Raw genomic sequence first — 13,542 nt, 5'->3', positions numbered from 1 at the left:
CCTTCCGCCACCATTGAAATTAAAAAATAGATACACGCCCTTGGAAAAAATGGAAACGGATGCAGCAACCGTAAAACCCAATAAAACGACCCCAGCATTGCCCAAACAAAAACCACCCCCAGTCATCATCCTGCATGGGCAGCCGGAAGACCACAAGGCCTTCCAAAAACTATTAACAGACACAGCAAAAGGCGGATACACCCTAAAATACACTAAAAGGCGAACCACCATTCAAGTCGCCAACAAAAGAGATTGGGAATCTCTCTCAAGACAACTGGAGACGCAGGAAATCAGCCATCATACGTACACGTGCGTCGAAGACAAGACGCACGGTTTTGTACTAAAAGGTTTGGACTTTGAGCCTGAAATCGAAGACCTGAAGGACGAGCTGCGGGAGGAAAACATCCCCTGCGAGAAATTGTACAAAATGAGAGGAACTAAAAGACCAGCTTACCTCATCATTACAACCAAAGATGTGACGCTTGCCCAACTGCAAAGACATAAATACATAATCCTCAACACACGAGTCACGTGGGAGAGGCACTATAATAATAGGAAAATCACGCAATGCCACACATGCCAAGAATGGGGTCATGCAACTTTAAACTGTAGAAGCAAACCTAAATGTTTAAAGTGTGCAGGGCCCCACCGAGTAGCCGACTGTGATCCTGACCTAGTAAACCTGAAATGCGCGAACTGCGACGGGAACCACTCGGCCAACAATCCAAACTGCCCCACATACGTGAGGAAAATACAAGAGTTAAAGAAAAACGAAGAACCTCCGAAGAAATTCATCGAAGCACCACCACCGAAATCAAACCCCTGGCGTAAACTGCCCGCCACCCCAGCCAACACCGCCACAACTGGAACCTCCAACGCGACCATCGCCCACACCAGACCGCAGCAGGGACACCCCCAACAACGCACCCCGACGAAGTGTAGTGCACCCAACAGTGTCAGTGCCGCGACACGTGAATGTGCCGACCTGTTCAGTGCGCTAACTGATCTAAAAGCGGCGTGCAACCTGAGTGAAATGGTGCGGGCGATAAATGATCTAAATGCGCTACTAAAAGGCGCAAGCACGAAAGCGGAGAAATTCTTAATCTTCACACAATTTACGGAACAACTCGACAAATACGACATATAAATTCACGACAAAACTGACGATTACTTACTGGAACGCTGACGGACTTAACAACAAACTGGCCTCTCTGATAGCATTCATGTCCACCCACAAGGTGGACGTGATGCTCATCGGGGAGACCAAACTGACACAGACTGACAAATTACAAATCAAAAACTACAGGACATACAGACGAGACAGACAAGCACTACACCGAGGCGGGGGAGTTGCGATACTAATAAAAGATGACATCCCGCACACCCAAATTAACATATTAAACACGTCAGTGGAGGTGATAGCAGTTCAATTAAAATCCAAACACGTTATAGCATGCGGATACAATAGGCCGACAAATTACTTCACAACGCGTGATCTTGACGCAATCTTCGAAACTGGAGATAAAGTAGTACTAGCGGCCGACCTGAATGCGCGCCACACTTCGTGGAATTGCCGCCGAAATAACAGGAACGGCAACAAGCTGAACGAATACTACGAGAACAGCGACGTTCGCATTCATTTCACGGCCGAACCAACACACTTTCCCTACAATGGTGGGGAGCCGTCAACCATCGACCTTGTTCTAACAAAGGGCGGGTTGGGCATCGAGCGACCATGCACCATCGTGACGCTCGATTCCGATCATGACCCAGTTAAAATTGAGCTGCCGAGACAGTTCCGCGAAAAACGCGACAAAACAAAAACAAACTACGACAAGACGGACTGGAAACAATACAGACGGATACTGAACGACCTTGTGACAATTAACAACGACATCCGTACTACGACCGACATTGAGAACGCGACAAACGACCTTGCACGTGCGATCGAGAAGGCCAAGCGGAAATGCTCGCGTACGCACAAGTTACAACTGGGTCACGACTCTGGCGTAAACGACGAAGTTGCAACCTTGATCGCACAACGCAACCGACAAAGACGCAGATGGCAACGTACAGGACTGCCGACATACAAAGACAACGCCGCGGAGCTGTCTCGGCAAATCAGAGAAAAAATCAAACAGAACAAGGTCGACGGCTGGAAAACAAAAATAGCAAAGCTCAATATCAGGGACGGCTCGTTATTTAACCTAACTAAAATATTAAAGAAAAAGCCGAAACCCATCGGCAACATCAAAGTCGGTGGAAACGTGGCCGTGACAGACCGTGAGAAAGCCGAACTGATAGCTGACTTTTACGAAAACGTACATGACCTACAGACGAACGACCCGACTAAAATGACGAACAAACAAAACCGAATTATGAACAAAATTAAAGAATTTGCAAACAACGACCTTGACCTCGACATGGACTACTACAAAAACAATTTGTGTAGCCCGAAAGAGGTACATGACATTATAAGAAAGCTGCCGACAAAGAAAGCACCAGGGCCGGACGGATTACACAATATCCTCCTGAAAAATATGCCCCGGAAAGCTGTCGTGCAGCTGCATTACATAATTAATGCCATAATTCGGCTCCAACATTTCCCGAGGCTGTTCAAGGAGGCCGTCGTCATCCCAATCCCTAAAAAGGGCAAGGATGACAGCGACCCCGGCAACTATCGCCCCATCTCCCTACTGAACAGTCTCGGAAAAGTGACTGAAAAAATCCTACTGACAAGACTCATTAGACTCGACGAAAAACTAAAAATGACACCAGACGTTCAGTTCGGCTTTCGAGCGGCCCACAACACCACGCAACAAGTTGCGCGGATAGTCACGGCCACAGTTAATAACTTTAACCGAAACAAGAAAACAGTACTAGCACTCCTAGACATTGAGAAGGCATTCGACAGGGTATGGCTGGAGGGCCTCATCCATAAGCTTCTGGAATACGGGGTTCCGACAAATTTCGCAAAACTAATTCACTCGTACCTATCGGACAGGCAACTGCAGGTCCGAGTAGGTAACGAGTTATCGAACAGCAGACCAATCAGGGCCGGAGTTCCCCAAGGTTCGGTCCTGGGTCCCAAACTGTTCAATATCTACATATCGGACATCCCGTCATTTGCAAAAACGGAGCTGGGGCTGTACGCCGATGACACGGCCATCTTCGCGCATTCTTTTAGCTCGGAGGTGGCCGCCCGGCAAGTGCAGCTGCACTTGAACGTCCTCCAGCCCTACTTTGACGAATGGCTCATTAAAGCCAACCCAAACAAAACGGAAGTGATCAACCTAAACCGACACTTTACCAATAACAAAATTATCACTCCGGTAAAAATGCAGAACGTCAAAATCGCCCCCTCGCCCCATGTCAAATACCTCGGCGTTACCCTTGACACCAGACTGACTTTCAAAAAACACCTTGACAAGACATTAACGACAGCCAACGGGACGCTAAGGCAACTTTACGCCCTCATGGCAAAGGACAACGGACTCTCGACTGACAATAAATTGACAATTTACCGAACGATTATCAGGCCCATACTAACATACGCCGCACCCGTCTGGTGCGGCGTATCAAAATCAAATTTCACGCGCCTGGAAAGATTCCAAAATAAGTGCTTAAGACTAATCACCAACTCGGACAGATACCGACAAATACGAGACATGCTGGACCAGACAGGACTTGAAACTTTACGCGAACACACGGACAAAATTGCTGAAAAATTCTATCGGACACAACTAGACCACAACAAATTACTCAAAAACATGACAAACACTCACAAAGACGCCGACACGCACAAACATAAACGACCGTTCGACCGACTCGACCTTGACTAACGAGACCACGATTACAGCTAAACACTCGGGAAATTCTGAGAAATTCTCCGCCGGCGTGCACGTGCGCGCATTGTACATACTGTATAAATTGTAAATAGCTAGATTAGGATAGGTTAGGAATGTAAATATTAGGTTAGGGTAGAATAGGAAAATTGAACCGGAGTTTTTGTATTCTTTTCTCCGGAATAACACAAACGAAATGTCACAACAATTAAGAAACCGAGAATGTACAAATAAAATATCTTAAGTTGAAATACAATAAAATAACGGAATGTCATGCAATAATTTGGATATGCACCAAACAGAAAATAAATTGTTAAGAGGGCGATAAACCGTCTCTCGAGTTGTAAACAACAGGAATTTTAATAAAGCTCTTTTGAATTTGAATTTGAATTTGGTTCTCGTCCGATCACCGAAGTTAAGCAACGTCGGGCGCGGTCAGTACTTGGATGGGTGACCGCTTGGGAACACCGCGTGCCGTTGTCTTCTTCTTTTTGTTAAACTTTAGTTTTTAGTAAAAAAAAACGATGTGTTTATTATAAGTGTGTCATAAGTTAAGCTAGTTTTTAATTTAGAATTTAAGTTAGTCGCTAAGATTTTCCACTCGCGTCCTTCGACTCGAAATTTTCAAACATTCCGCTCCCGCCAGATTTTTTGTTTTTGTTTTGCCCTATCGCGAACACCCCCCTTATTCTTTTTTTTTTTTTTTTTTTTTTTTTTAAGTCCAAAAAAAAATTTACAAGTCCAGATCAGATCGAGGTGTCGCGGAACGACACTCTACTACGTTTAAAATAAATGTATTTATGTCTGTGACGATAAAATAAAATTAAAGCACGACGAGAACTTATAAACGAACGCCGTACATGGACAACGAGATCAGAATCATTCAGGAAGACTCGAAAAGAAACGAATCGACGCTTGATCTTTTAATTTGAAATTTATTCACGCTCGATCGTGAAAATGCAAAAAAACAGCCGTTTTGTTAGGAACATGCGTTATTTATTGTACGCGAGTTCCTCGAACAGACGGCCAGTATAGATTTGCATCAGTTTCGTAATTCTGGTATTAAAATAATAATAAAAAACGCGACCGTTTTCTTCTCGATCTTATGATTTCCTGATAAAATCGATCGTAGAGAGCACAGCGCTTCGTTATGAAGAAATAAATAATATAAATTCCTTCTTGCGGCGGGGGAAAAAAAAAGAAAGAAAAAAAAAAAACAAGTACGTTCCCGTGACCTGACTTATTTACATATCGTATAAAAATCGATCGATAAAAATATATCGCTGTTTTTTAACATAGTTTCATTTCGAAAACCTCTAACCGAAATCGATCGTACGTACGTACGACGCGGACGGAATTTAAACATCGCACACCCCGAAACGAAAAGTATCATTTTATTCGTTCATTTAATAATCGAATAATAATAAAGGGGAAAGAAACATTCTCGAGGTTCGTTAATCTCTTATTTGTAAGGAATGCGATTTGTGGTTCTGAAAAGAACCGATTTGTTTGTTGTTGTTGTTTTTTTTTTTTTTTTTCCGGAAAGATGGACGACGGACGACGACAGAAATGATAACAAAATCATTCTACTTGGAGCTGGTGTACTTGGTGACGGCTTTGGTACCTTCGGAGACGGCGTGCTTGGCCAATTCACCGGGCAAGAGGAGACGTACGGCGGTCTGAATCTCCCTGCTGGTGATGGTCGAACGTTTGTTGTAGTGGGCGAGGCGGGAAGCTTCGGCGGCGATACGTTCGAAGATGTCGTTCACGAAACTGTTCATGATGGACATCGCCTTGCTCGAGATACCGGTGTCGGGATGTACTTGTTTCAACACCTTGTAGATGTAGATAGCGTAGCTCTCCTTCCTCCTGCGCTTCTTCTTCTTGTCGCTCTTCGAAATGTTCTTTTGGGCCTTTCCGGCCTTCTTGGCGGCTTTACCGCTAGTCTTGGGTGGCATCTTCGAATATTCGATAAGAGTTTAACAGAACAGAACGCAACGCTACGCTCGGTTCTCGACGAACGAATAAAAATATCACCCCGCGTGCGACTACTTTTATAACGGACCGTCTACCGACTCAGGCCACGCCCATTCGTCCTAGCCTTCCTATGCGCCGAACTGAACCGACCGCACGGAGGGTATAAAGCCTAAGCCGCGACCGCCGGTCCGATACATAACCGAATAACGCAGCAGTCGATTACGTGTCTCGTCGTCGCCGCTCGTCGCTCGCTCTTCTTGTTTATATTTCGTTTTTCGCAAGAAAATTAAAGAAAATGTCAGGACGTGGAAAGGGAGGAAAAGTCAAGGGAAAGGCGAAGTCCCGTTCGAGCCGTGCCGGTCTTCAGTTCCCCGTCGGCAGGATCCATCGTCTCCTCCGTAAAGGAAACTACGCCGAACGCGTCGGTGCCGGAGCTCCCGTCTACCTCGCCGCCGTCATGGAATATCTGGCCGCCGAAGTTCTCGAGTTGGCAGGAAACGCCGCCAGAGACAACAAGAAGACCAGGATCATTCCCAGACATTTGCAGTTGGCGATCAGGAACGACGAAGAGTTGAACAAGCTCCTTTCCGGAGTGACGATCGCCCAAGGCGGCGTTCTGCCCAACATCCAGGCGGTTCTCTTGCCCAAGAAGACCGAAAAGAAGCCTTAAACTCTTTTCATTTTTTTTAAAGAAACGGACCGGACGGACGACCGCTTTACCGAGAAAAAAAAAGAAAAACAACAACCCACATCATCGGCCCTTCTCAGGGCCACTAATTTTTTTCAAACGATTAAATGCTCGCAAACTTATCTTAATGGAAAACAAACAAAAAAAAATAATAGAAAGAAAGAAAAGTACTTTATATGACACGATATCGTTTTTCGATTCGAAAACGTTAATTTTTTTCTTATTGTTCGTTCATTTTTAAGCTTTCTCTCTGTCACTTCTCGTGAATTTTACTGCAAACGTTTAAAAATACGTGATTTTAATTTAATTTTTTTCGTTTTTCCATTTTATATCGTCATTATTATTTCTTTAAAAAAAACCAACACAACCAACCATTCATTCATTCATTCATTCATTCATTATTTATTCTCGACATATAGTAAGCGAAATTTTTTATTCGTTAGAAAAATTTTGTGGTTCTGAAAAGAACCGTTTTTTTTTTTTCTCCGATCTCGTTTGTTGTCGTGGCGTATATACGGAAAAGTCAAAGAATCAAAATCACCGACGATTAAATTTCTTGCTATTGCAAAAAATTAACCGCCGAAACCGTAGAGGGTGCGTCCTTGACGTTTCAAAGCGTAGACGACGTCCATGGCGGTGACGGTCTTACGTTTGGCGTGTTCGGTGTAGGTGACGGCGTCACGGATCACGTTCTCGAGGAACACCTTGAGGACGCCTCTGGTTTCTTCGTAGATCAACCCGGAGATACGTTTCACACCGCCGCGACGGGCCAATCTTCTGATGGCCGGTTTCGTTATGCCCTGGATGTTGTCGCGCAGGACTTTGCGATGACGTTTCGCGCCACCTTTTCCCAAGCCTTTGCCTCCTTTTCCTCTACCGGTCATCTTGGAATATCTTCGAAGAAGCTTGCGAGAGACGTGGATTCAGAACGGTGTTCGAAAGGGAACTGCGAAAATTACGAAATTCGGCGTCGTTTTATAACGTTCCCGAGCTACGCCCATTTCTGGTCCCGCTCGACCAATAGACACGCGCAGAGAGCGACTTTGTAGCGGTGAACGTTATATAAGGTTCGCCGCGAGCCTGTCGGCCGTTATTTCCAGTCAACGTGTTCGTAACGTCCGTCTGCTGCGTGTTCGTTCGTCGATCGATTTTAATCTTTCGCTTATTTTTTCGAAATGGCAAGAACAAAACAGACCGCTCGTAAATCTACGGGAGGAAAAGCCCCCAGAAAACAGCTCGCCACTAAGGCCGCGAGAAAAAGCGCACCGGCGACCGGCGGCGTCAAGAAACCCCATCGTTACAGGCCCGGAACCGTCGCTCTCCGAGAGATCCGTCGTTATCAGAAGAGCACCGAACTTTTGATCCGCAAACTGCCCTTCCAACGTCTCGTCAGGGAGATCGCCCAGGACTTCAAGACCGACTTGCGTTTCCAGAGTTCCGCCGTGATGGCTCTCCAGGAAGCTAGCGAAGCTTACCTCGTCGGTCTCTTCGAAGATACCAACTTGTGCGCCATCCACGCCAAACGCGTCACCATCATGCCCAAAGACATCCAGCTGGCGAGACGCATTCGCGGAGAAAGAGCTTAAAAAAAAAAAATCGACCGACCATCAATCACACCGTCATCTCTCAACTGTCAGTTCTCTTTTCGAAAGAGACAAAAAAATCGGTTCTTTTCAGAACCTCAATATTTTTCCTAACGAATAAAAAATTAAGCAACTTTTTCGAGAATCGAATCGTTCGAAAACTTAAATAAAAGATAAAAAATTAAAATTAAGGCATGCAAATTCATTCATTCATTCATTCAAATCAATCGTATCGATCAATCAATCATTTATTTCATTCATTCATTATTCGAATATGGGTTGAGCGAAAATTTTAATTCGTTTGAAAAAAATTTGTGGCCCTGAAAAGGGCCATTTATGCGTGCCCCTTCGTCGATATGTACGATCGGAGCACCGCCGGGAAACAACAACAACGACGTCGTCGTCATCATCTTCTTCGAACGCTCACTTTTTTCTTTTCGGAGAAGCGGCTTTCTTCGCTTTGGCGGAGACGGCCTTGGTGGACTTGGGTTTCGGAGCTTTCGGTTTCTTCGTGGGTCCGGCCTTGTTAGATCTTTTCGCTTTCGAAGGAGATTTCGCCTTCGACGCCGCTCTGGCGGCAGCGGCGGCGGCGGCCTTCTTCTCTGCGGCGGAGGCGCTGGCAGCGGCGGCGGCGGCCTTCTTCGCTTTGGCCACGGAAGCGGTCTTCTTTTCGGCGGCGGCCTTTTTCGCTTTCGGCGCGGTCTTCTTCGAAACCTTAGAAGCCGCCTTCTCGCCGGCGGCGGCGGCGGCTCCGGCGGAAGCGCGTTTTCCCGCGCCAATCGCGGCTTTCTTCGTCCTGCCGGCGCCGGATTTCCTCTTCCTTTCGGCGGCGGAGGCGGCGGCTTTGGCACCGCCGGCGGTCGTGGAGGCCAACTTGAAAGAACCGGAAGCACCTTTGCCTTTCGTCTGGACGAGGGAACCGGAAGCGACGGCGCCTTTCAGGTATTTCTTGATGAACGGAGCAACTTTTTCGGCGTCGACCTTGTAGTTGGCGGCGACGAATTTTTTGATGGCCTGGAGGGACGATCCGCCGCGTTCTTTCAAACCTTTGATGGCGTTGGTCACCATCTCCGAAGTCGGCGGATGGGAAGGTTTGCTCCTGGGATTCTTCGCTTTCTTTTCCTTCTTGGCGTGAGGCGTTCCGGCGGAGGAGGCGGCGGCCGAAGCTGTCACCGCGGCGGAAGCTGTTTGATTTTCTACGTCTGCCATTTTACCGAACAACTGATTGTTTTTGTTATTAAAAAAAGTCGATGGTTATCGGTCGCACGATCGAATTTGAATAGTGGCGAAAACGACGTCTAAGTGTCCCCGACGTAAACCAAGCGGACTGTAAACTAAACGCGCGACTTTGACGGAATTCGCTCGAAATCGGCGGCCTCGCGCTCGACTTTCGGGTGATGACATCGTTCTCTTTTCGCCGTCACCACCGCCTCCTTGTCGTTAGACGGACGAAACACGGCCTCAGACCTTCCTCGACGTTTATTCGAGTATTTTTCGACGAAGCGGGAATCGGCGAATCGGCAGGGCGTCCGTCCGGACGCTCGCTCGAAGAAGACCTTGTCAAAAGTCGAACAACGTACCGAAGGTGGACGTCGACGCTCCGACGTCCGTCGTCGCCGCCACCGTGACGACGCTTCGACGAGGTGAGCCTCCGTCCATGCTTTCCGGTTTTTTACACCCTCGGGGACGATCGGAAGACGTTTTCTCGTCAAAAAACGCCTCCGAAAGAGGCAAGGTACGGTCAAAATCGTCACCGCTTCGAAGCGACTCTTCCGATTTCGACGATCTCCTGGGGCACGGGGGGCTCCTTCGACGTAGATCGTCGAACGAAAACGACGGAACGGACTTTCGGCCGTCCTCCGGTGGCGGTCTCGTCTCGGTACGAGGATGGGAACATTAAAAATTTCCATGTCGAAGGCGCGACGAGATGATTCGGTCTCGTCGTTTCCTCGTACCTCGAAACGACGAGGAAATTCGGATTTTTTTTATTTTTTTCCGTACGAGATCGATCGACGATCGAAATTGCACGTCTGACGAAAATTTCCTTGCGGATTTTTCCAAAAGTTTCTTCGTTTCGAGTGTCGTTTTCGAGCCGGGACCGAGCGCGGAAACCCGCAGCACCGCACCGACGGCGAACGAAAATTCTTTCTTCGATTCACGTACGATACGTTTTCTGTCTTTCCTGTGGCCGCTTTTCATAGTTTTATTTTCTTTTTTTTTTCCTTCTTCTTTCGAAGATCTGAAAGACTACATTCTATGGAGTTTATTTAATCTATTATTGTTTACAGACGAACGAACTTCGAACTATTTTAACATCTTTCAACTATTATTTTTTAATTCAATTCACTTACACTATTATATTATCAAGACAAGTGTTTTTCAAAGCATTCGAACCATCGAGATACGGCGAATTTATGACGGCGGTTGTTTGTAAAATATTGCAAATGCTGCTTTTTGGGTTATATTTATATATATGTTGTCCGGGACTTGTTTTTTACGTATATTTACGATTACATTCACACACAGGTGGCCAGGTGGCGGTAGTAGGGTAATTAATCCGGCGGACGAAGATGGTTTATGGTTTGTTTTTACCTACGTCCGCCGTGATTGTGCCTTATGTGCCTGGTTCGTCTCTTTGTCGGTCTTGTCGTCCTTTCCCTATCCTGTCGGTGGCATTCGTCTGTTAGTTGTACGTGCGTGATGTGCTTGTTTGTTTGTTTTGTATTTTGTGTTGCAGACCGCTGCGCTGTGCTGCGCTCCTCGATCTTCGATGTTCGTTCGTCGGATCTTGGCACTTTTGCTTCGACGTTTCGACTTCTCGGATCCATTTCTACTCATTTTTTACCCTTATCATCAGGCAACGGCCATACCACGTTGATAGCACCGGTTCTCGTCCGATCACCGAAGTTAAGCAACGTCGGGCGCGGTCAGTACTTGGATGGGTGACCGCTTGGGAACACCGCGTGCCGTTGTCTTCTTCTTTTTGTTAAACTTTAGTTTTTAGTAAAAAAAAACGATGTGTTTATTATAAGTGTGTCATAAGTTAAGCTAGTTTTTAATTTAGAATTTAAGTTAGTCGCTAAGATTTTCCACTCGCGTCCTTCGACTCGAAATTTTCAAACATTCCGCTCCCGCCAGATTTTTTGTTTTTGTTTTGCCCTATCGCGAACACCCCCCTTATTCTTTTTTTTTTTTTTTTTTTTTTTTTTAAGTCCAAAAAAAAATTTACAAGTCCAGATCAGATCGAGGTGTCGCGGAACGACACTCTACTACGTTTAAAATAAATGTATTTATGTCTGTGACGATAAAATAAAATTAAAGCACGACGAGAACTTATAAACGAACGCCGTACATGGACAACGAGATCAGAATCATTCAGGAAGACTCGAAAAGAAACGAATCGACGCTTGATCTTTTAATTTGAAATTTATTCACGCTCGATCGTGAAAATGCAAAAAAACAGCCGTTTTGTTAGGAACATGCGTTATTTATTGTACGCGAGTTCCTCGAACAGACGGCCAGTATAGATTTGCATCAGTTTCGTAATTCTGGTATTAAAATAATAATAAAAAACGCGACCGTTTTCTTCTCGATCTTATGATTTCCTGATAAAATCGATCGTAGAGAGCACAGCGCTTCGTTATGAAGAAATAAATAATATAAATTCCTTCTTGCGGCGGGGGAAAAAAAAAGAAAGAAAAAAAAAAAACAAGTACGTTCCCGTGACCTGACTTATTTACATATCGTATAAAAATCGATCGATAAAAATATATCGCTGTTTTTTAACATAGTTTCATTTCGAAAACCTCTAACCGAAATCGATCGTACGTACGTACGACGCGGACGGAATTTAAACATCGCACACCCCGAAACGAAAAGTATCATTTTATTCGTTCATTTAATAATCGAATAATAATAAAGGGGAAAGAAACATTCTCGAGGTTCGTTAATCTCTTATTTGTAAGGAATGCGATTTGTGGTTCTGAAAAGAACCGATTTGTTTGTTGTTGTTGTTTTTTTTTTTTTTTTTCCGGAAAGATGGACGACGGACGACGACAGAAATGATAACAAAATCATTCTACTTGGAGCTGGTGTACTTGGTGACGGCTTTGGTACCTTCGGAGACGGCGTGCTTGGCCAATTCACCGGGCAAGAGGAGACGTACGGCGGTCTGAATCTCCCTGCTGGTGATGGTCGAACGTTTGTTGTAGTGGGCGAGGCGGGAAGCTTCGGCGGCGATACGTTCGAAGATGTCGTTCACGAAACTGTTCATGATGGACATCGCCTTGCTCGAGATACCGGTGTCGGGATGTACTTGTTTCAACACCTTGTAGATGTAGATAGCGTAGCTCTCCTTCCTCCTGCGCTTCTTCTTCTTGTCGCTCTTCGAAATGTTCTTTTGGGCCTTTCCGGCCTTCTTGGCGGCTTTACCGCTAGTCTTGGGTGGCATCTTCGAATATTCGATAAGAGTTTAACAGAACAGAACGCAACGCTACGCTCGGTTCTCGACGAACGAATAAAAATATCACCCCGCGTGCGACTACTTTTATAACGGACCGTCTACCGACTCAGGCCACGCCCATTCGTCCTAGCCTTCCTATGCGCCGAACTGAACCGACCGCACGGAGGGTATAAAGCCTAAGCCGCGACCGCCGGTCCGATACATAACCGAATAACGCAGCAGTCGATTACGTGTCTCGTCGTCGCCGCTCGTCGCTCGCTCTTCTTGTTTATATTTCGTTTTTCGCAAGAAAATTAAAGAAAATGTCAGGACGTGGAAAGGGAGGAAAAGTCAAGGGAAAGGCGAAGTCCCGTTCGAGCCGTGCCGGTCTTCAGTTCCCCGTCGGCAGGATCCATCGTCTCCTCCGTAAAGGAAACTACGCCGAACGCGTCGGTGCCGGAGCTCCCGTCTACCTCGCCGCCGTCATGGAATATCTGGCCGCCGAAGTTCTCGAGTTGGCAGGAAACGCCGCCAGAGACAACAAGAAGACCAGGATCATTCCCAGACATTTGCAGTTGGCGATCAGGAACGACGAAGAGTTGAACAAGCTCCTTTCCGGAGTGACGATCGCCCAAGGCGGCGTTCTGCCCAACATCCAGGCGGTTCTCTTGCCCAAGAAGACCGAAAAGAAGCCTTAAACTCTTTTCATTTTTTTTAAAGAAACGGACCGGACGGACGACCGCTTTACCGAGAAAAAAAAAGAAAAACAACAACCCACATCATCGGCCCTTCTCAGGGCCACTAATTTTTTTCAAACGATTAAATGCTCGCAAACTTATCTTAATGGAAAACAAACAAAAAAAAATAATAGAAAGAAAGAAAAGTACTTTATATGACACGATATCGTTTTTCGATTCGAAAACGTTAATTTTTTTCTTATTGTTCGTTCATTTTTAAGCTTTCTCTCTGTCACTTCTCGTGAATTTTACTGCAAACGTTTAAAAATAC

At 45.9% G+C, this 13,542-nt stretch overlaps 7 protein-coding genes and 1 non-coding gene across 8 annotated transcripts; 4 read left to right on the top strand and 4 right to left on the bottom strand.

Annotated features, from left to right (window-relative positions):
• Positions 1-5,326: 5,326 nt before the first annotated feature.
• LOC135120236 (histone H2B) lies at positions 5,327-5,803 on the bottom strand. The gene has a single exon (XM_064044552.1). It carries the CDS (start codon positions 5,801-5,803, stop codon positions 5,432-5,434), a length of 372 nt encoding a protein of 123 aa, XP_063900622.1. The 3' UTR covers positions 5,327-5,431.
• Positions 5,804-6,037: 234 nt separating this feature from the next.
• Positions 6,038-6,663, top strand: LOC135120219 (histone H2A). The gene has a single exon (XM_064044536.1). It carries the CDS (start codon positions 6,118-6,120, stop codon positions 6,490-6,492), a length of 375 nt encoding a protein of 124 aa, XP_063900606.1. The 5' UTR covers positions 6,038-6,117; the 3' UTR covers positions 6,493-6,663.
• A 185-nt stretch (positions 6,664-6,848) lies between these two features.
• LOC135120222 (histone H4) lies at positions 6,849-7,454 on the bottom strand. The gene has a single exon (XM_064044539.1). The coding sequence runs from the start codon at positions 7,392-7,394 to the stop codon at positions 7,083-7,085; it is 312 nt and encodes a 103-aa protein (XP_063900609.1). The 5' UTR covers positions 7,395-7,454; the 3' UTR covers positions 6,849-7,082.
• A 226-nt stretch (positions 7,455-7,680) lies between these two features.
• On the top strand, positions 7,681-8,247 carry LOC135120225 (histone H3). The gene has a single exon (XM_064044541.1). The coding sequence runs from the start codon at positions 7,686-7,688 to the stop codon at positions 8,094-8,096; it is 411 nt and encodes a 136-aa protein (XP_063900611.1). The 5' UTR covers positions 7,681-7,685; the 3' UTR covers positions 8,097-8,247.
• Positions 8,248-8,516: 269 nt separating this feature from the next.
• LOC135120217 (late histone H1-like) lies at positions 8,517-9,302 on the bottom strand. Its single transcript, XM_064044534.1, has one exon. It carries the CDS (start codon positions 9,300-9,302, stop codon positions 8,517-8,519), a length of 786 nt encoding a protein of 261 aa, XP_063900604.1.
• A 1,647-nt stretch (positions 9,303-10,949) lies between these two features.
• LOC135120254 (5S ribosomal RNA) lies at positions 10,950-11,068 on the top strand. Its single transcript, XR_010278548.1, has one exon. It is a non-coding gene; the product is annotated as a 5S ribosomal RNA (ribosomal RNA).
• Positions 11,069-12,066: 998 nt separating this feature from the next.
• On the bottom strand, positions 12,067-12,543 carry LOC135120221 (histone H2B). The gene has a single exon (XM_064044538.1). It carries the CDS (start codon positions 12,541-12,543, stop codon positions 12,172-12,174), a length of 372 nt encoding a protein of 123 aa, XP_063900608.1. The 3' UTR covers positions 12,067-12,171.
• Positions 12,544-12,777: 234 nt separating this feature from the next.
• Positions 12,778-13,403, top strand: LOC135120220 (histone H2A). Its single transcript, XM_064044537.1, has one exon. It carries the CDS (start codon positions 12,858-12,860, stop codon positions 13,230-13,232), a length of 375 nt encoding a protein of 124 aa, XP_063900607.1. The 5' UTR covers positions 12,778-12,857; the 3' UTR covers positions 13,233-13,403.
• Positions 13,404-13,542: the final 139 nt, after the last annotated feature.

Source organism: Zophobas morio, unplaced genomic scaffold (genome assembly GCF_036711695.1).
Source record: "Zophobas morio isolate AGI-343-1 ecotype UQ-CSIRO unplaced genomic scaffold, CSIRO_AGI_Zmor_V1 ptg000358l, whole genome shotgun sequence".
In the NCBI taxonomy this organism is placed as follows: domain Eukaryota; kingdom Metazoa; phylum Arthropoda; class Insecta; order Coleoptera; family Tenebrionidae; genus Zophobas; species Zophobas morio.
The sequence above is the reverse complement of the archived record's forward strand: the minus strand, read 5'-3'. Positions and strand labels throughout refer to the sequence as shown.